Source organism: Psammomys obesus, unplaced genomic scaffold, assembly GCF_907164565.1.
Source record: "Psammomys obesus unplaced genomic scaffold, mPsaObe1.curated_primary_1811, whole genome shotgun sequence".
Classification (NCBI taxonomy): Eukaryota; Metazoa; Chordata; class Mammalia; order Rodentia; family Muridae; genus Psammomys; species Psammomys obesus.
This window is the reverse complement of record NW_026591086.1, coordinates 8151102-8172422: the sequence shown is the minus strand read 5'-3', so window position 1 is coordinate 8172422 and position 21321 is coordinate 8151102. Positions and strand designations below refer to the sequence as shown.

The 21321-nt window shown below is 41.5% G+C and overlaps 1 protein-coding gene across 1 annotated transcript in view; it reads left to right on the top strand.

The window, feature by feature from the left end:
- The window catches only part of Xpo7 (exportin 7), an 87786-nt gene extending 67225 nt beyond the window's left edge, over positions 1-20561 (top strand). Inside the window, 16 exon segments of the mRNA XM_055609645.1 lie at positions 395-468; positions 1611-1694; positions 2483-2543; positions 2909-3017; positions 3979-4085; positions 7779-7867; positions 8697-8804; positions 13386-13468; positions 13832-14046; positions 14400-14538; positions 15780-15940; positions 16478-16576; positions 18033-18160; positions 19010-19098; positions 19101-19157; positions 19160-20561. Coding sequence (XP_055465620.1) covers positions 395-468; positions 1611-1694; positions 2483-2543; positions 2909-3017; positions 3979-4085; positions 7779-7867; positions 8697-8804; positions 13386-13468; positions 13832-14046; positions 14400-14538; positions 15780-15940; positions 16478-16576; positions 18033-18160; positions 19010-19098; positions 19101-19157; positions 19160-19239 — 1683 coding nt within the window. The 3' untranslated portion in view covers positions 19240-20561.
- Positions 20562-21321: the final 760 nt, after the last annotated feature.

Below are 21321 nucleotides of genomic sequence, written 5' to 3'. Positions count from 1 at the left end.
TCCAAATGTTTTCTCTTAGTCTGTAGAATTCTGAGAATCATCAATGCATTGGGCCTGTTTTTCTAGTGCTCCATATGCTTAACAAATGGCCAGTCAAAACATCTGTTGTACTCCCCCAAATTGGCAGCTCTTAGTCTCTATACATGAATTAATGTTGAGAACAGCCGGTGGTTTTGGCACTGTTTGGAGAATTTCAGGACTGAAGGGGACCAGTAAGAGAACACAGCTTCTGTCTAGTATTCAGAACATTGAGGCTGGCCAGTCCTTTCAGTACATACCTTCCAGGGCTGTCCTACATCTTACCCCTGAGTGTGGACACGTTTCAGACAGCCCAGGTTTGTGATGATTCTAATGTGCGTCACCTGATTGTTTCTCTTACTTTGCATGATACCAGCTGTACCGCCGACTCTCAGAAGTTCTGGGGTTGAATGATGAGACGATGGTGCTGAGTGTCTTCATAGGAAAAGTGTAAGTGTTGCGGCTCACCGTCAGCAAGAGGCCCTGCAGTCCTGTTGCAGCTGTGCAGTGACCCAGGCACTGCGCTGCCACTGCCTTACTGTTCCAGCCTTGATCGTTTGCATCAGAGAATTGTGCATTTGAGTGTGTGACGCGCTGTGCTTAGAGATATGGCCCGGCCCCAGAGCATTCCAGGCTTGTGTAGAATTTTGCCGAATCTTCTCTTTAGCCTCTGGAATCACAGTTGAAATCATGTCATGGCATTAACCAAATGGAGCTCCTCCCCGGTGATTGGTGTTTGTCCTTTCACTCTCGATCATTGAACTGTCTGGGATGCCCAGAGTAGGCATTTGTTTTCTGGTGCTGATTTCCATTAGGAATGCCTGTCTCCCCCCCCTAGGGGAAAGCCTCACTTTCACGTGGGCTTACTGTTTTTAGGAAGCATCATAATCTTCAGGAGTCTTGAGTCTTTAATATTTGCTCCTGCTATTTGAATGTCTTCAAAGTTGATGCTCCTAATTGGCCCATTTCCGGTTTTGTTGTTTTTAAGTTATGTCCCTTGGTTACATTTTCCTCTTTTTAGGAGCTCAATTTATCAAAGCACACACTAGGAGTCAAATAATAATAACCCAGGGCTGTGTGCAAAGTACCATTTTGCTTCCTTGCAACTGTCCCAGCCTAAACACTGATATCCATGAGCTGGTTAATAATTTAAGATGGAAAAAAGCAAAGGGGGTCTAAAGGACTCTGCCAGCCAAGAAATCAAGAAGCAAGGGCTACTAGAGTTCTGCAGCTGACAGTGGATGGTGCAGGTGCAGAGTTGCATACGTCTGCATGTTATCACTGCCGCAGAAATCTCTTACCCTTGCTGCAGAAATCAGCCCTGGAGTGCCCCAGAATTCCAAGGGCCTGGGTATGGGCCAGTGTAGCTTTGGAACCAAGTAGTGAAGATTATCTGAAGGATAATTTTTCTAGTCAACCAAATGTAAGTACAGAGATTTTATACCCTTTTTTTTTTTTCTTGTGGTCGTGATGTCTGTGAATTGGTGATACAGATGTATGATGACTTGATTGATGATTTTCTTCTTTCAGCCCTCAAGGAAATCAGGCACATCAAAGGTTTCTCTTGCTTCTTTTCTTTTTTTGTCCTCCAGCATCACCAACCTGAAGTACTGGGGGCGCTGTGAGCCAATCACCTCTAAGACACTACAGCTTCTGAATGATCTCTCCATTGGATATCCTTTACAGTAGACTCTGAGCGAGTCAGAATGGGCATGGTTTCCTGCTGCCACTTTAACTTAGACACAGCTTGTACTCCAATGTCTTCTGTTTCCTTAGGTGCCAAAGGCAAGACCCACACAAAAGCTTGAGTAATTCCAAGTCCCTAAAAGTGAGTGAGGCACCACACAATATAATAATTGACTGCATATTTATCCCTGACTGGTCCTAACATTCATAAATAAATAGAGATCTAGGACCTGACTCACTGGTATGTTCTGTGACTAAGCTTTAAGCATCCGTAGTGGAAACAAAGCCTCCAGGCTCTTCGATGTAAGCCGTCTTGACACTAGGCTTCCCCACTGAAGTAGTGGCTTATTACTCTTGACTTGAACAATATTTGCTATAAAGTTTGAATTGTTCCACAGTTGGGAGCCAGCAAGTACAGGAAACACTGTACAATTCCTTAAGCAACTTTTTCTCGTGTCTTCAAAAGACTGTTCATAGCTAGTGCCTGAATAAGAGAAGAGTCTATTCACAGTGCACAGTACGGACTCAGGCAGGGCCAGGAAGATTCTAAGGGGAAATTGCTGTGGTACTGATTTTCTTAAAAGGAACAATTTGGTATGGGTATTCTCTTATTAATCAATTAAATACTCTTATTAATCAATTAAACACTTTTCCCTGTTTGGCTGTGTTGTGCTCATGTGGCTTAGAAAATAAGCTATCTAGGGAAAGCATACTTATTCTGGAACATTTCCTAGTTTGTGCCACACTTTCCTTGACTGTGTTCCTTTGTCTTTACATACAGTAGTGTAAGGAAGCTAGTGAAGCTTAGCGCTGTACAGTTCATGCTGAACAATCACACGGTGAGTGATGTCCGTCCTTCTCCCTTTCCATTCTCCAGCCACCCACATACACTTCCTCAGCACTGCAAAGCAGGTATTTCAGTTGAGGCCCTGAGTCCTGCCTCTCTGCCAGATTACACTCCTGTCACCAGAGCTGCTTCCTGGGTCAGGGTGCCTGAACTGTATTAAGTCACCTACTGCTGTATATACTTGGGATAAACCAGTAATAACAGCCACAGTAACTTTTAAGTAAAGCATCCATTGTAGTCTTAAAAAATGGCCATGGGGCTAGTGTGCAAGGGCTCAGTAATTCTGAAATTACTGACTTGCGTTCTACCTCTAACCCATGTTTTTACCTTTTTAACTTGTTTTCTTTTTTTTAATAGAGCGAGCACTTTTCATTTTTGGGTATTAACAATCAGTCCAACCTGACAGACATGCGGTGTCGGACTACCTTCTACACAGCACTTGGGCGTCTCCTCATGGTGGATTTAGGTACTGCAATAAACTCTAGAGGCTCAAGAAGTAATCTGGCCCTGTACTAAATTTTTATCTGAGGACAGAGTAGTGGAAATGGGGAAAGTCTTCTCTGTTGTTTCAACAGTAACAAAAAAATACCTGAAATAATCCCCTCTTTTCACAAAGAACATCATGCTGTCATGTTCCCTGTACTGGAATAAAGTAACAGTCTGCAACCAAGTTTTCATCTTGATATGCCACAGCTGTAAAATTCTCTTCAAGCTGAATACAGTAGTGTGCACCTGTTATTCCTCTGTTTGGGAGACTGAGGCAGGAAAACTGTGGTTCTGAAACCACCTAGAGAAATATAGTGAGAAACTTGCCTAAAATGAAGACTATGAAAGTCTCTCTTTGACTACCATATCTGTAAAAAAGAATTATTGAGATTCTGTTGGCCAGAACCACCTCCACCCCACACTAATAAGCAAACCCACCTGAGCCACCTACCAAAGGTTTGATATGTAGCTCTCCAATGCATATGAATGGGGAAAGTCAGTCACCTAAGGCACACTGGTGGTTCAACTAATCATTGAGATTTGGTGGTGTTTGTCATGGTGGTTTTGAGCTATTTTAATTTAATCCTAGTAAAATGACAGGAGACTTTCTAGGTTTCTGAAAGACTACTAAGGAAAGTGCATGTGAGTAAAGCCTTCAGAAGCATCTCACCTAGTTCTAACACAACAGCCCGGTCCTTTCTCAGCTGATCTGTCCTCACTGAATACAAAATAAAGAGCATGTAATACCTTGTGTACATGCATGCCTCTGCTAACATTTGACTTTGATTATTACTAACACCCATTGGGATAGTTAAGGGAGCTTTTGGGTTACCTTGGGACCTCCTCCTCTTTCACCCCCTCTCCATCCCTCTTATTTCTCAAACATTCACAGTTTGGACTTGTTGGCATCGTAGTCACACCCAGGGTTGTTTCCCTTGCAGGAGAAGATGAAGATCAGTATGAGCAATTCATGCTTCCACTCACAGCAGCATTTGAGGCGGTGGCCCAGATGTTCAGCACCAACAGCTTCAATGAGCAAGAGGCAAAGGTGAGTCCTCCTGTGAACTGGCTGGCTTCTGGCTGAAGGCAGTCCCTGGTAAAACTGGGACTAGGTAGCTACCCAAAAGGTGCACCTTATCTATAAACTGTCCTCTGGTTGACATCTGAGCCTCTTGTGCTCTTGAGATTTTAAATTGAAGATCTGATAGTCATGAAGTCTTCTCTTCATATTAAAAGGAATTCTTTTGGTTTTTTGAGACAGGGTTTCTCTGTGTGTATAGCCTTGGCTGTCCTGAACTCGCTTTGTAGACCAGGCTGTCCTCTAACTCAGAGATCCGCCTCCTTCTGCTTCCTCAAGTGCTGGGATTACAGGTGTGCACCACTGCGCCCCGCTACGGTGGATTCTTGAGCAGCACCTGGAGATCATTGTGTACATTTTTAGATGAGTCAGCATGAAGTTGCAGTTTTTCTTACTGCCTTTTGAATCATTGCTGTATCTTGACTTATATTCCATTTTAATTTTAAATGCTGCTTACTAGTGATTTCACTGTTTTTCTAGAACAGTTCTTCAGATAATTAATTAGTCTTTACAAAAAACAAGGAAGTTTTTTTTTTTAACTTTATTTAATCTGTGTTTTCTACTCTTATCTCTGTTTTCCTGTTAGAGTTAATTCTTTTCATCTTTTTATTGTAACACTGTAAAACTATCAGTACCTCTAAGCATATTTTTCCAAAAGTATTTCTTTGTTTGAATATTTTTTAGTTTGAAAATAGACTTTACTATCTTAACCATTTTACTTGTATAATGTTAGGTGTTTGTCCACTATCATGAAACTGATTTTTTTTTAAATTGCAAAAAAAAAAAAAAAAGTTTTTCACACCATCTATCCTGATCACAGTGTGTTGTCCTTCCTTCTTTCAGCTTCTTCCCACTGCCCTACCCATCTAAAACAGATTCTTAAAGTCCACAAATTTTGATATATGGCATTTTCATCATCATAAAGTTCTTTGTAATTCCTTATTTCTGTGAAGATTTCTTTTGAGGAGCCTAGGAATTATGGCTCTGTGGTATGGAGGACACTTAACTAGAATGCTGGAAACCCTGAGTTCAAACCCCAGCACCACAACAAAAAGGAATATTCTTTGACTTTTCATATTGTGTGTATAGAAGTATAAGGAGGTTTTTTAGTTCTTGTTTTCTGGCTCTCAGCATTGCCATTGGATTGTTACTCTCCTGTTTTTACTTCATACATGCATACTCTCTTGACCTGTAGAGACCCTTGCCAAACTCGAAGACCTCAGGATAGTAACATTGCATAGTAGTTCTTTCTGCAGTATCCTAGGGGCACCCAGGCTCAGCACCTCAGGGCCACCAGATAGCAAAAGGGTGTTGATGGGGGAGAAAAATGTGCTGTTTTACTTACCAGTTCATCTTTTTAACACCTCTTAGAAATCAGCAAGATAGCTCAATGGGTAGGGACACTTGGCCAAGCCTGACAATTTGAGGTCAGACTCCATTGCCCACATAATGAAGGGAGGGTAACAACTTCTTCAGGTTTTCTTCTGATGTGCACTGTGACATGCATGTGCACATCATGCACATAACACAAAATAAATAATGTCTTAAAACTTTTCTTTTAATTTTGAAAATAGAAAATGAAGAGACTTTACAGCAAGGTAGAGTGACCCCACTTTGTACAGTTTTCAGAGAGGGGAAGATTATAGAGCACGCCAGTAATCCAGGCACAATGTCAACCAACACCAAGTGGATGCCAGCCCCTCCCATCACCTTAGTTCCATTCAAAGCAATTAAAATTACCTAAAGAAACCACCTTGACCATGATCTGCTGTGGTCACCCATTTATATCTGTCATGGCCCATGTAACAAGTCTTTTAGATTGATATATCTTAGGCTAGAAAGTTGAGCTCGAGGTATCATCTAAGAGAGAATTGTTTACTTAGAGACTGTTCATAGTATAGTACAGCAGCTTTTACTAAACAAGTCAACATTTTCAAATTCCCAGGCATTCTAATGATAGTATCATTGTTTCTTGGTTTGGGTTTGGGTTGGTTTGACTTTTTCAAAAACAGAGTTTCTATGTGTAACAGAGCCCTGGCTGCCCTGGAACTCTTTCTCTCTCTGTAAACCAGCCTGGCCTTGAATTCAGAGAGATATACCTGCCTTTGTCTCCAGAGTGCTGAGATTAAAGATGTCTACCATCATCACCCAGCTATTATAATAGATTTTAAAGCAGTCATATTAATCAGGATGCCCAAGCAAAATTCTCTTAAGAAAATGGTGGATTTATAGAGAGAGTCAGAGCATAGGGGTTGGAGGTTGCACATGCCAAAGAGTGTATGTGTATGTGGAGGCAGGGGACAGTTTTGTGGAATCAGTTCTCTTATTCTACCTTTACATGATCCAAGGATCAAATTCAGGCCACCAATTTGCAAAGAAAACATACTGAGCCATCTTACCAGCATCAGATACAGGATTTGGTACAAGCTATATGTCCACTCTGAGAAGCAACATGACCATGGGAAAGTTAGTAGGCCTCTTCCGTAAATGGAGCATATAATGTATAAACAGCCGGGATGCAGGGGAAGGTACTATGTATACTCCCTTTTTCTTCCTCTTGCACTGGAGTTCCTTTAGGATAAGGAGCTCAGGACATAACCGTCTTCTGCCTTTATATGAGCCTTTTTCCCTTGTCTTTTGAAAAAATGGGTTATTTTGCTTTCCTGATCTTTACACATCTCTTTAATGTCTTAAATTTTATCATACTCAAGAGTCTTTTCCTCCTGGGTGGTGGAAGCAGGGCATGCCTCTAATCCCAGTGCTTTAGAAACAGAGGCCAGCCCGGCAGCCTGGCCTACAAATCAAGTCCAGGACAGCTAGTAATACACAGAGAAACCCTTTCTAAAGTCTTTTCCTTGTATACATGAGACCATGGGTTCAAGCTCTAACATGCGGAATAAAATAGTTGAACTTCATTTTTGCAATAGTGAGCCATAAACCATACTATTTCTGAGTATAGAGTGTGTATCCCTTATCTGAAGTGCTTGGGCCAGAGATGTTTGATATGTTTGATATGCCTAGATTTTGGCATATTTGCATATAGATATAGATATCTATATGTAATGTAGATATATATATATTGAGAAGGGGACTCAAGTCTAAATAGAAAATGCACTTGTGTTTTGTGTACACCGTATGCCCTTAGCCTGAAAGTAACTTATGCTTTTACTATTGTTCTTGAGGACTTTCTTATTCTTTTGCAGTGCTAGGGCCTTAAGAGTCACAGCGCTGACCTGTCTCCCAAGCCTAGTAATTTGTGTATGAACAGGTTCATAATATAGAGTTCTTCACTTACTGGTCATACTGAAAATTAATCTGGGATTTTAACAGTGTAAGATGTGGGAATCAAGGGTAAAGTGCTTTTCTCACACATGTGAGGCCCTCAGCATTGCCTCTTAAAAATATTGCCTCTAAAATTTATTTTGTATTTTGAAGGATTTCAGATTTCAAATTTTGTTACAAGAAATCTTCAGCTTGCATATCAAGTTTCCAAAACTAATTTTCCAAGTGAAAAAGATTCTGTTCTAGCATGAAGAAATGGATTCAGGATATTGGGGGAAGGGTGTTTATTGAGCTTTGAAAAGAATTTGATTGCCATTGTGTGAAATTCCTGTCAGAGAATTATAATTGGGGTGTTTCTTCTGTTTCTCCGTTCTGCTACAGAGAACTCTTGTTGGCCTGGTGAGAGACCTGAGAGGAATAGCTTTTGCCTTCAATGCCAAGACCAGCTTCATGATGCTCTTTGAATGGATGTATCCTAACTCATACTAGAAACAGTGCACAGACGTAACTGGAATGTGGTTATGTAATAGGAGCGGGACGGGGAAGGAAAGGGAGGTTTGGTGGTGCAAGAAGACAGTTATCCATAGGGTCTGCTGTTTCCTCTAAGCCACACTGCAATGGGCTTATAAACACAACACTGCCCCCTGATTAGTACATAAATAAACTTGTTTCCCAGTTTCTCATCTGTGTTCCCAATAAAAGTTGCAGTGGAACCAAGCACTAGTGTGGAACTGCGGCACATGAGTTTTACTTGTGTGGAAAAGCCACAGGTGGAGGTGCATACCTTTAGTCCCAGCATTCAGGAGGCAGACATAGAAGGATCCTTGAGTTGGAGGCCAGACTTGTCTACAAAATGAGTTCCAGGACAGTCAGGGCTACACAGAGAAACCCAATCTTGAAAAGCCTTCCCCTCGCCCCCCCAAAAAAAAGGAAGGAAAGAAAGCCAGACATGGTGTCTCATGCAATTGACTATAAAAAGCTTTGTACAGCCAAGAGAAAGTCTAACTTTACTGATTTTATGATCTTGTATATGTCATCAAAATCTGAGTGCCTATTTCTCCAGCATGAAAGAAATAGTTGATCTCCTGTCATATAAGTGGTAAATAGATAATGTGAAGTACATTGTTCTTCAGAAAAAGGCACTGAGAATTGCTCACATAGAAAAACTCCCCAGGTTAGCAAGCAAGACAGGAAAATATACAGACTGTAATATGAATTTGTGTTTGATGAGCACTGAAAATTTAATTAAACTCTGTGATATCTGGATTCAGAATTTCTTCCTTAGCACCTCCTTTATAGATATCCCTCCTACATGCCAATTCTCCAGCGGGCAATTGAGCTCTGGTACCATGATCCAGCCTGTACCACACCTGTGCTCAAGCTGATGGCTGAATTAGTTCATAACAGGTAAGCATACTTGAGAACCCCTAAGGTAATTCACTTTCTTGTGTTTTGGGCAGATTGTGAAGCTCTGCTATCATACTTGAAAGCTTCTAAAAGTATGTGTGTTCTTGTTATTTGAAAGATACTCCCAGCCACACAAAGCCATTGCTATCTGCAGGAAATAAATCAGAAGGGCTCAGGATATCCTTTTTTAACTTGTTGTCAAGAGGGAGGCAGGGTGTTCTTGTTTGGAGACAGGGTCTCAGCAGCCCAGGTTGAGCTTAAACAGTATGACTGAGGATGACCTGGAACGCCTGATCTTCCTCCCTCCTGCCGGGTGCTAGGATTACAAGAATGTGCCAACACAGCTGATTTCTGTAGGCTGGGGATCAAACCACATTTCCTAACTGAGGTAGAGCCACAACCCAGAGCATCCTATCCTGCTTTCCCCTACCCCCTCCAAGGATATCCATTTTCAAGAAGTAAACTTTGTCTCTTTTTTTTTTTTTTTTCTCTTTCTCTGTGTAGCTCTGGCTGTCCTAGATAGAACTCACTCTGTAGACCATGCTGGCTCTGAACTAATAAAGTTGTGCCTCCCAAGTGCTGGGATTAAAGATATGTGTCACCCATAGCCAAGATTGTTTTTGGTTTGGGTTTTTGTTTGTTTGTTTGTTTTGTTTTTTCTCCTGACCAAACATACATAAATTGACATTTGGTGATTGTTTTTTGTCCATTATATTTCAGGATGGGATATACAAGAAAGAGACTATTTTAAAATAATCTTTTTGAGACTTTATTTTCTTTTTAATTATACATATGGGTATGTACACAAGTGCAGGTGCCTGCGGAGGTCAGAGGCATTGGCTCCCTTCAAAACTGGAATGTAATTACAGGTGTTTGTGAGCCACCTGGCATGGGTGCTTGCAACCAAACTCAGGTCCTCTACAAGAACAGTACATGCTTTTAACTGCTGAACTATCTCTTCAGCCCCTAAAATTTGTCTTTAAACTTTTTTGGTTGGTTGTTTGTATTTTTGGTGTTTTGGTTTTTCAAAGATTTCTCTGTGTAGCCTTGACTGTCCTGGAACTTGCTCTGTAGACCACCTGCCTGTTTCTGTGCTGGGATTAAAGGCATGTGCCAGCATCACCCAGCTTAATAAAGATGTAGGCAGGTGGCTCATACTTACGCTCCTAACACTCAGGAAGCTGAAGCAGGAGGATTGTGTCAGACTAACCCATGCTACAAAGTGAGATCCTGTCTCCAAACAACAGAAAAGGGCTGAGGAGATGGTTTAGTGGATAAAATGTTTGCTATAAAAAGGTGAGAATCCAAGTTGTGTTCCCAGCACTCATTTAAGAGTTAGATATGGCTATATATGTGTGTGTGTCTACAATACATATACTGAAAGGCGAGGGGGGGCCAAATTCTGACAGGGTGCTGGCTAGCCAGTCTAGGCAAAACACTGAACTACCAGTTCAGTAAGACACTGTGGTGAGCCAGGCTTAGCAACACATGCCTTTGGTTACAGTACTCAAGGGGCAAGGCAGATGCTGAGTTTGAGGCCAGCTAAGGCTCCATAGTGAGACCCTGTCTCAGAAAAAAAGGGGAAGAACAATGTAAGAAGACCCTGATCGAAGCCTTTGGTCTCCAAGCACAGGACACAGGTGCACACATGCATACATGACACACACACACACAAATAGTTGTTTATTAGCCTAACTGTAGCTAGACCAATAAAGGTTTGCTTTTTTTAAGGTAATAAAATTTTTCAATACACCAAATTTTAGATTTGTCTTAACATTTTAAAATAAAAAGAAAAAAACTGGTGCCTTAGCTTTGCTATTGTGTGTATGATCATCTTCTAAGTATTTTTGTTTTTGTTGTTTTGTTTTGTTTTTTGTGTTTTGTTTTTTTTTTTTTTTGTTTTTTTTTTTTTTTTTTTTTTTTTTTTTTTTTTTTTTTTTGCTTTTTTGGGGAGAGGGGAGAGACAGGTTTCACTGGGTGTCCCTGGCTGGCCTGGAACTCTGTAGACCAGGCCATCCTTGATCCACCTGCTTCTGCCTCCTGAGTGCTGGGATTAAAGGTGTGTACCACCACCACGTGGCTTTAAAGGGCAGTAACCTTGGCTCTTGAGTAAATTACACTCAGGGCCTGCTGCCTTTCCTTTGTTTCTTTCTCTCTTTCTTTCTTCTTTGTTTGGTTTGGTTTTTCAAGAGAAGATTTCTCAGTGTAGCCTTGATTGTCCTGGAACTCTCTATGGAGACCATGCAAGCATCCACCGCGAACAAGAATTTTTAAAACTACTGTAGTTTAATACTTCCCATGAAGCCTACATTCAAGAGCTAATCATTTATAAAATAGGTATCTGAGAGTTCCCAGTTTTTGTCAAGCAACTTCTTAGCTATTGTGGACAGAATCTCTGCCCTCAATTGATATAACATAGTAAGAAAGACACTGAAGGGCTGGAAAGATGGCACAGATGTTAAGAGCACTGACTGCTCTTCTAAATGTCCTGAGTTCAATTTCCAGCAACCACACGGTGGCTCACAACCATCTATAATGAGATCTGGTTCTCTCTTCTGTCATGCAGGTGTACATGCAGGCAGAACACTGTATACACGATAAATAATCTTTTTTTTTTTTTTTTTTTTTTTTTAGACACTGAAAGTGAGTACATGCAAGACAGGTAGATTGCTGTAATCTTGAGGTGGGATTAGACTATAGTGAGTCCCAAGCCAGCTGGGCTGCAGCATCAGACCCTATCCCTCCCACCAAAACTAAAACATACAGAGAGAATTTGGGCAGTGATTAATTGCAATTTTTAAGTGATTTATTTAATTTTATTATATGTGCATTGGTGTGAAGTTGACAGATCCCTTGGAATTGGGAATTGGCATTGCAGACAGTTGTGAGCTACCATGTAGGTGCTGGGAATTGAACCCATGTCCTCTGGGAGAGCAGACAGTGCTCTTAACCACTGAGCCATCTCTCCAATTGCTGTTTTTTAATGTAATAAAATTGAGAGGAGTAGAAGGGAGGGTCAAGGAAAGCCTCTCAGAGAAGCTGACATTTAGGCTGGGATATGAATGACAAAGATTCTAGTAGAACTCCAGGTAAAAATTTGTAAGCAGGTGTTAGTGTTGTAACATCCTAGGCTCAGTTTGCTGGCACTTGAGGCAGAACACTGCTTCTGTGATTTATCCTGGTGAGCAAGCAGAGGCCATAGAGGAAACCAAGTTTGTGAGTAGAGGTGCCAGTGCCCAGAGCTGTAGTACAGTGGTAATGAAGAGAAGACATTTTTCCTTATTGCAGTAGGAAGTTACTATGCATTTTGTGCAACTTTGTTCATCATCTTGGTTATATCAGTTAAGGGTATTATTCCAGTTGTCTGCCAGGGGAAAAATAGAGTGTAATGAGGGAAAAGTTGAAACAGGGAAAGTATGTAGGAAGTGAGTGATTCAGGGCTTATTTTAGAAGTAGGTCTTGAATGTCAGGCAGGGTGTCAAGGAGGACCTGGATCATGAAGGCCTTAGGAACACTTGAGAACCAGAACTAAGATTATTGAAATGTACCCTTTCCTGCCTGATACTTGAGTAGTAGAGCATTCCAAGTCCTTTTGTTTTCTTAGAAAGTAGTAACAATAAATCCACCTGGGAGACAGAGACACCTAATCTACAAAGCAAGTTCCAAGATGGCAAGGGTTACACGGAATAAAAAATCCAGTGTCAAAAAACAAAAACAATGGTTTCTCCAGCCATAGTGGCACATGTTTTTAAACACAACACTCAGGAGGCAGAGATAGGCAAATCTCTGTGAATTCCAGACCACCCTGGTCAATGGAGTGAGTTCCAGGACAGGCAGGGCTACATAGTGGTCCCACGTCTCAAAAACACGAAAAAAGAAAGTGATAACATTGCTTGCACCCCTTCTTCTCTTGCCACCAAGCCTGTGAGTATTTGCAAACAAAGACTTTTGAGTTAATACTAATGAAAGACTGATAGAAGCCACCTCTTAAATGAAATTGAAAATTTAAAAGTCTAATTTTATCTATTGTCCTGTTGTTTGGTTTGGTTTTCATATTTTAATGTTTTCATTGTTTGAGGAACAGAGCTTGAACCTAAAATGTTGGGCTTTAAGAAATAAGCAAAGGGGGCTGGAGAGACGGCTCAGTGGTTAAGAGCACTGGATGCTCTTCAGAGGACCCGGTTCAATTCCCAGCACCCACATAGCAGCTCACAACTGTCTGGTCTGTAACTCATATTCCAGTGGATCCTACTTCTTCATACAGACATATATTTATGTCAAACACCAGCTGTGCATAAAAATAAATTTTAAACAGAAAGAAGCAATGTTAGCAGGGTGGTGGTAGTGCACACCTTTAATCTCAGCACTCAGGAGGCAGAGGTAGGTGGATCTCTGAGTTTGAGGCCGTCCTGTCCTACAGAGTGAGTTCTTGGACAGGGAAGTGTGGTTCTTCCCTCAGCAGAATAAGCAGCTTGCAGCAGTAGTGCTGAATCACTCCTGGAGCACCAGTGAGAATCTAGAGCACTCTGATGAGCCAAGAAGTACTTTTGACTTTTTTGTCTTTCTGTATTTTCTGCTCAGATCTCAGCGACTCCAGTTTGATGTTTCATCTCCCAATGGTATCTTACTTTTCCGAGAAACCAGCAAGATGATAACAATGTATGGTAGGTGCTTTAGAGAGGCATGCCCCTGGAAGTGAATCTGACAGTCTCAGGTTAGACTAACAATAGCCAGGACAGCATTTCCATGGTGTTATGTGTTTTTATAGATAAGTATTAGACTGTCAGGTGTCACCAAAGACCTGCTGAAATGTGTGTTGTATATGCCTTTGGAATAGGAGGGTTGGGTTGACTGATAAACTATGAAGAGAATATGGGAGAAAATGCCTTTAATCTCAGCACTGAGAAGGCAGAGGCAGGCAGACCTTTGTGAGCTCAAGCCCAGCCAGAACTACATGGTAAGACCCTGTTCCAAAAATAAAGTACTATGAACATAGTTGTATAAATACTATCTATATGTTTTCTCAGGTAATCGTATCCTGACACTAGGAGAGGTGCCAAAGGATCAGGTCTATGCTTTGAAGCTCAAAGGTATCTCCATTTGCTTCTCCATGCTGAAGGCTGCTCTCAGTGGGAGTTATGTCAATTTTGGAGTCTTCCGTCTCTATGGAGATGATGCCTTGGAAAATGCCCTACAGACCTTCATCAAACTGCTCCTCTCTATTCCTCACAGTGACCTCCTGGTAAGCCCTAAATTTCATTGGCAGCTTCATGCTGGGATCATGTCCATTCTTTTTTCTGCCTGTGACTGAATGTTTTTCCTAAAAAACTACAACCTTACGCCTTTAATCCTAACATTTAGGAGGAAGAGGAAGGCAGATTTCTGAGTTCAAGAACAGCCTGGTCAACAGCAAGGTCCAGGCCAGCCAGGGCTATATAGAGAGATCGTGTCTCAAACAAGAAACTGCAACCTCATTCCTTTCTGCTATAACTAAGTCTTTGTTTTCCCAACTGAAAGACCTGTTTTGCTAATGACCTCTCTCCCTGCTAAAGTACCAAATGATTCAACTGATTTTCTTCCTTCTCTTCTGCCCAGGATTACCCCAAGCTCAGCCAATCTTACTATTCACTACTGGAAGTCCTAACCCAGGACCATATGAATTTTATTGCAAGCCTGGAACCTCATGTCATCATGTACATCCTCTCTTCTATTTCTGAAGGACTTACTGCACTTGGTAAGCACCTAGGTTGTCTGGCTGGTGCCATAATTGCACATCTTCCATAGTATAACAGAGGTGAGTACAGGGAAATAAATAAGCTCCGGGTCATGAGAAGATGGGATCAGAGAAAGCCTGGCATCAAAGTGGACTTGGAAAAGCTGGATAGGAAAAGGGTGCGAGTTTCAGGAACAGCAAGCACTGGAATTTATAGGCAAGAGGAAACCATCAAATCCAGCTGGCTTGTGCAGAAGGGTTATAGAGGAATAAAATCAAGCTGAAAATAAGCAGATTCAATGCAAATCAGGGAAGGTCCCCTTGGGCTCATTAGAGGATTGATACATAATCCCTTGAACATAATAGGACTATGGAAGTAATTTTCTCAGATAGTTCCCCAAGTTTCTAGACCTTATATTCTTGTCGTCCATTTTGGTATTATGCTGAGCACTCACAACAAAAAGGACTTGAATTACCAGTTACGAAGTATCCACACTGCCACTTCCATGAAACATTCATACTTCTCTCTAGAACAAAGCCATATCTAGGACAGTCCAGCCCCAAGGAATCAGACCTGCCTGGCCCTGGGAGGCCACCTGCAGATTGCCAGTTTTCCTCAGAAGAAGTAGAAATTACTTGTTTCACATGTTCTTCACTTAGCCTGGTATCCTTTCCTAGTCAGCATATACTACTTTGTCCCTTGGTGAAAAGCATAGAGAAACTATGGATCTCCCCAAGATGTTTTAGAGATAAACACCAGTACATAGCCCATTCTAACAAAGGTAGATACTCACAGTCTGTATAACATGGGGTTTGACAGTGCCCTCCACCAGTAACTCGGGCTCATATTTCAGGGCCCTGGGTTCTGCAGCTCTGCCATTTTCTGGCAGTGTGATTTTAGATGAGTCTCATTATCTCTCCATGCTGGTGTCTCTGTTGCCAAGAGCCACACTTAACCTCCTAGAGTTCTCAAAAGCATATATTTGAGATAGTACTTACAAAGCATTTAACAAAGTATTTGGCACAAATAAAGACTTGTTCAATAGGCACTGTTTTTAATGAAACAATATATTAAGCCAATAATTTAATATTTATATTATGTATTAAACTCCATTTTAAAGGTTGGGCCTTGTACATATTCAACAGTGACCTTAGCAGAGGTCCCAGTCTAACTGAGTGCTCTTATGGGATTGCAGCCAGTATTAATCTATATGCCCAAATCAGCAACTCAATATTCCTGTTCTTTCACATCTTTCTTTCAGACACCATGGTATGCACAGGCTGCTGTTCCTGTCTGGACCATATTGTGACATACCTCTTCAAACAGCTGTCACGAAGCACCAAGAAAAGGACAACACCCCTGAACCGGGAGAGTGACTGCTTTCTGCATATCATGCAGCAGCATCCAGCTATGATCCAGCAGGTAAGGAATCTGAAGGTTAATTGACAGTGGTGTTGTGTAAGAGAAGGAAGGCTAAAGTGACACATATCTCACTATGTTCTGTTCTTAAAATGGCAGTGGCTTGAATTTCTAGATCCGAAAAACATCTGAGTGTCACCAACCCTACACCTTCATCCTATCTCATGAGCATTCTCTTTCTCCCATGAAAGTTGCTTTATGGGAAATAGAGCATGAGTTAGCCATATCTAGCTTTCTTAGGACTTGCGCTCCTTTTTACAAAGTAGGTACAAGAATGCAAGACAGGGCTGTGGATGTGGTAATACTTCCTGGGATTCAAAAAAGGCCATGGGTTCAATCTCCAGCACTGACAGACTGTAAAGCAAAATCAAAAGAAAAAAGCTGCCTTGCTTTTAATTCCAGTACTTGAGAGACAAAGACAGGTGAATTTGAGGCCAGTCTATTCTGCCACACAAGGTCCAGGACATCCAGGGCTACCTACTTGGAGCCTGTCCTGTTATTTTAGGTAGCCAAATTAGATTACTGCCTTCTTGCTTCTAGATGCTGTCCACGGTGCTGAACATCATCATCTTTGAAGATTGTAGGAATCAGTGGTCTATGTCTCGACCCCTACTTGGCTTGATACTACTTAATGAAAAGGTAAACAACAACCAGCAAGAAGCTCAGGAGATAAGGGACTTACCACCAACCCTTACAGCCTGAATTCAAGCAGCTTCTTTTTCTTAAAGTCTTTATTTTATATGTCTGGATGTTTTGTCTGCGTGTGTGTAGATGCACCACATGTGTGCCTGATACTACTCTTAGAAGCCAAAAGAGAACATGTATCCCCTGGAACAGGGGTTACAGGTGGTTGTGAGCTGCCATGTGGGTGCTAGAAACCAAACCAAGGTTCTATAGAAGAGCTGCTAGTGCTCTTGAGTGCTGAACATTTCTCCATAAGAGAGAGATTGTGTGTATTGATAGGTGTGGTAGTATGCATCTTTAATCCCAGCACTCAGGAGGCAGAGGCAAGATGATCTCTGTGTTCAAGGGCAGCCTGGTCTATATAGCAGGTTCCGGGACAGCCAGGTAGTGAGACCCTTGCTCAAAAAGAAGAGGGGTCTGGAGAGATGGCTCAGTGATTAAGTATGTTTGCTGTTCTTTCAGGGGGACCAAAGTTTAATTCCCAGCCCCCACATTAGCCAGCACACAACCATCTGTAACTTCTTCTCCAAGGACTCTTGATACTTTTCTGAGGGCACCCAGGCACAAACTTGTGTTTGTGTTTTTATGACAGAAAAACAATAAAAATAAATCTCTGAAACCAAAAGGGAAAGGTAGGCAAACCTGAGGTTTGTAAGGTAATAAACTTTCACACAGCACTGTGAAACTCCCACAAATACTTAGCAAAGAGGTGGGGAATGGGCCATTGACTAAATATGTCATGTTCCTGCTTGCCTGTTGAAGTCTGCACACAGTCAGGTTTGGTGGCTAATGCTGATAATCTCAGCATTTGGGAGGTGAAGGCAGGAGGATCAAAGTTTAAGGTCATCCATTTTGAGGCCTAGTCTGAGCTACATAAGTCCCTGTCTAAAACAACAAAAAGGTCCACAACTCAATTAATGGAAAGGATGAAGAAGCACTTTTCTCTAAGAAGTGAGATAAGCCCTTTAAAAGGGAACGTTGTCTTTAGACACCAGTACACCTAGACCCAAGCTCTAGGCTCAGCTCTGTCACAAACCCTTGAGATTCTCCTGAAAGGACATCTTATGCCAGGTCTGGTAGCACATGCTTACAACTCCAGCACTTGGGAAGTAGAGGTTGAGGCAGGCAGATCCAAAAGTTCAGGATCATAATGAGTTCCAAGACATCCTGAGCCATTTCAAATACCCAACCTTTAAAAAATAAAAATAAATTTTAAAAGTATGGTGAGTAGGGAAAGGGACAAGCTGTAATCTTGAACTACCTTACAAAGTTTCTGGTTTTTAAATAATATAAAGACATCCTTCAAGTACTTGAATTTTTAAAATATAAATTGAATTGTGGTTGGCACTACCTTCCTTGAAGAACATTCATCTGCTTTCTCTCACTTTCCTTTTTGCTTCTTGACCCACAGTATTTTTCTGACCTAAGAAACAGCATTGTCAATAGCCAACCACCAGAGAAACAGCAGGCCATGCATCTGTGTTTTGAAAATTTGATGGAAGGCATTGAGCGGAATCTTCTGACAAAAAACAGAGACAGGTAAGTGTCTGCGTCTTGCCAAGGAGTGCTGTTATTTTTCAAAACCATTGAAACCAAGGGCAGTTTCATAAATGTCTGTTCTCTAGATGTAATCTACTGAATCTAGTGTTGTCTAGTAGAAAGTCAAGCTACATGTATAATTTAGATTTTTCCATGATGAGTTTAATAGTAACCCAAAACATCTACAATCATTGCAGTGTATGTTTTAAAATTAAGAATGTAAACTAAATCTTTAGGACCATTTATATATTACACTTAATGGCATACCTAAACTGAGATGCTAAGTTTTTGTCTGTTTTATAACTATCTGCATTATTGAAAGCATTTTAATATAAAAGTCATTAGAGTGTGATTGGAGAACTGAATTTAAGTATTATTTAATTTGATTCCGCTCTCATTCTCACTGGCCATGGCAAGTGCTCACGAGCCATCCATGGTTAGCAGCTTCCATGTTAGACAACACAGCTTTATGTCCCTGGTCTTTTAGCCATTTCTGCCTTTACTTCCTAAGGTTAATTCCCATCTCTTGTCAAGCAGTTAACATGCTGTAGGACTGCCATGTGTTCAAGGTGGCCCTTCCAGGTTCAGGTTTGACCATATCTGGTCGGCTGTGAAGTTGCCAGGGAAAAGTAAAGGTATAAACAAGGCCACCTTGTGGGTTCATGTCCCATCAGGGTAAAAAAAAAAAAAAGTCACCTTTCCCTAACAGTCCTGAGACTAAGCTAGCTGATAAGACACATTTCTTGTGTTGGTTTTCAATAGCTATTTTTGTGCTTAGGAAAACCACATTTTAGGCAAAGACCTTTCCTTTCTACCTCCTCCCCCAACCCACATGCATCCTTTCTGCAGGTTCACCCAGAACCTGTCAGCATTCCGTCGAGAAGTCAACGACTCAATGAAGAATTCCACTTACGGAGTGAATAGCAATGACATGATGAGCTGACAACTCTTGGACTCTACCTGTACAGAGCAACATCCCTTTGGTCTGGTCCAGAGGGTGAACAATTGCAAGGGAGAGGGCCTGGCTGATCCTGGCTCCTTCCTCCAGGGGTATGGGGGGAATGGCAAAGGTCAACTAGCTATTTCCCCAGGAAATACGGGGGTGTGAGTGCACTCACTAAGGGGCAGGCGCTGCTGGTTCCTGGGGGACTGGGTGGGAAGGGTGGTGGGAGGAGACAGAGACACAAGCATCTGAGACTCCAGCCCACTCCTGGGGCCACCCACGCAGGGAGAACCCAGTGTCCTGCCACAACCTGCCTTGTATAAACATGTACATTTTTTCATAACATTTTGAACAAGGTTTATATTGACTCAAGTTTAAAAACAAAAAGTGTGACTGAAAAATTTTTACAGAGTCTAGTGCACCAATGCTGATGTGAGGGGTTATGTATGGCGAGTGAAGAAAATGTGTACTGTGGTGGCCTGAAGCTTTATTGGACAAGGGTGTGTGAAAGTGCAGAGATATATTTAGTGACACAGTGTAGAGAGGCAAAGAAAGGAAAAACTTCAAATGTATATTTTTTCTTACTGCCCTTTCCCCACCCTAATGATACGTTCCCGTTGCTGTATTACCCTTGTTATTAGGAACTCTGAGCCATGTGGGAGTGCTGTCCTCCCCATCCATGGATGCTGCCCTGGGTCCCCTAGCCTCCTGCAGTGACAAATAACTCCAGCTAAAAAGTTCTGGTGTTCTTATCTCCATCCTTTCTCCCATTTTACTTACCCTCATCCTCAGACAGATGCCTCTTGCTGTTAAAAGTTGGATTTATGTTTTAGGATTCTTGGTCTCTGCAGGGAGACGATGAAGAATTGAGCCATTTGCTCTCTTGTTGAGCAATTGCATGAGTCCACCAGAGGCCTGATGTGTGTGGCCATAACTGTCTTCCCCAGCCCTTGAGGCAGTGTGTATGGATGTGTGTGTGGCTATTTATGTATGTACCCTGCACTCATGAATGTATGAACTGGAGGAAGTTACTACAGGGGAGGGGTTCTTAATAACAAGGTCTACCTAGCATGAAGTATTTAACATTCTCCCTTAAAAAAAATATACATTTTTATAAAAATAAAAACCATAATAAATGTTTTGAATATTAAAAAAGAAGAGTGAACCTACAGAGGAAAATTCATCGGAGAAAGCTATTTGCCTTGTACTTTTCCACAACTGTTGCTGCTAGTTGTATACATCTCTAGTTCAGCTCTTACCCATGGGACATTAATCAATTAGGTTTTATTTTTATTTTCCTCAACCCTCACAAACAAGCCTATTAATTTTCCTTCTCCTCTGGCGACTGTGTGGTGAATCTTTTCTTGCGTGATCAGGTTGCGGATAGACTTGTAAGGGTGTTTGCTGCATACAGTGTAAGCATTGTGACCGCCAATAAACTTAAATGGTTTCTACTGAGCTGGTTTCAGCAGTCAAGTGTAATGTAATGTGTTCAGGGATGTCTCTAAACACATGGAGATATTTAAACAAATGTGCTTTCTTTCTTAAAAGCTAGTAGATGCAGAAGTCCCTCTGCCTTATAAAATTAACTCAGACTATGTCTGACTCAACTCTTTAAAAAGTATGACTGATTCAATTGACAAACTTAAAGCTTAGTGTTATGTTCTCTAGAGTTGTCAAAATGGAGCCACTCTACCTCTTTCCAAATAATAAAATGACTATCTGCATAAAAGCAATAGCTGAAGAAAGCCCCATTTTGTTAGTCTTTACATCTGCCTCTGATATAGGCTGGGCTTTATTTATTAGGCCTTGACAAGCTCCAAGGCAAATGTTTTCCCTGAAACATTACAGAGTGCACGGGCCACATTAAGCATTGGGATTTATGGCCTTCACTATGAGAAATCTCCATTGCTGGGCCCATTGAAAAACACAGAAGTACAGTAGAGTTGTGGGTATCTTATCTACAAGGGCCCAAGTGGCAATCCTGAGCACCTGATACCTTCCTGTGCTGTTCAACCTTTTGGGAGCTGTTACTGCCTGCTTGTTTCTAAAAGGCAAAAGGCTGTCTTTTCTTGTCAATAAGGCAGTAGAATTAGCTGATCTTGAGCAGATTCCATCTCTAAGTCTAGTCAAAGTACAAAATGGTTAACATACTGATGAAAAAAGGCATCCTGACATGTGTTCAGGAGAACCTAGGATACTGACTCTGAAGTAATTG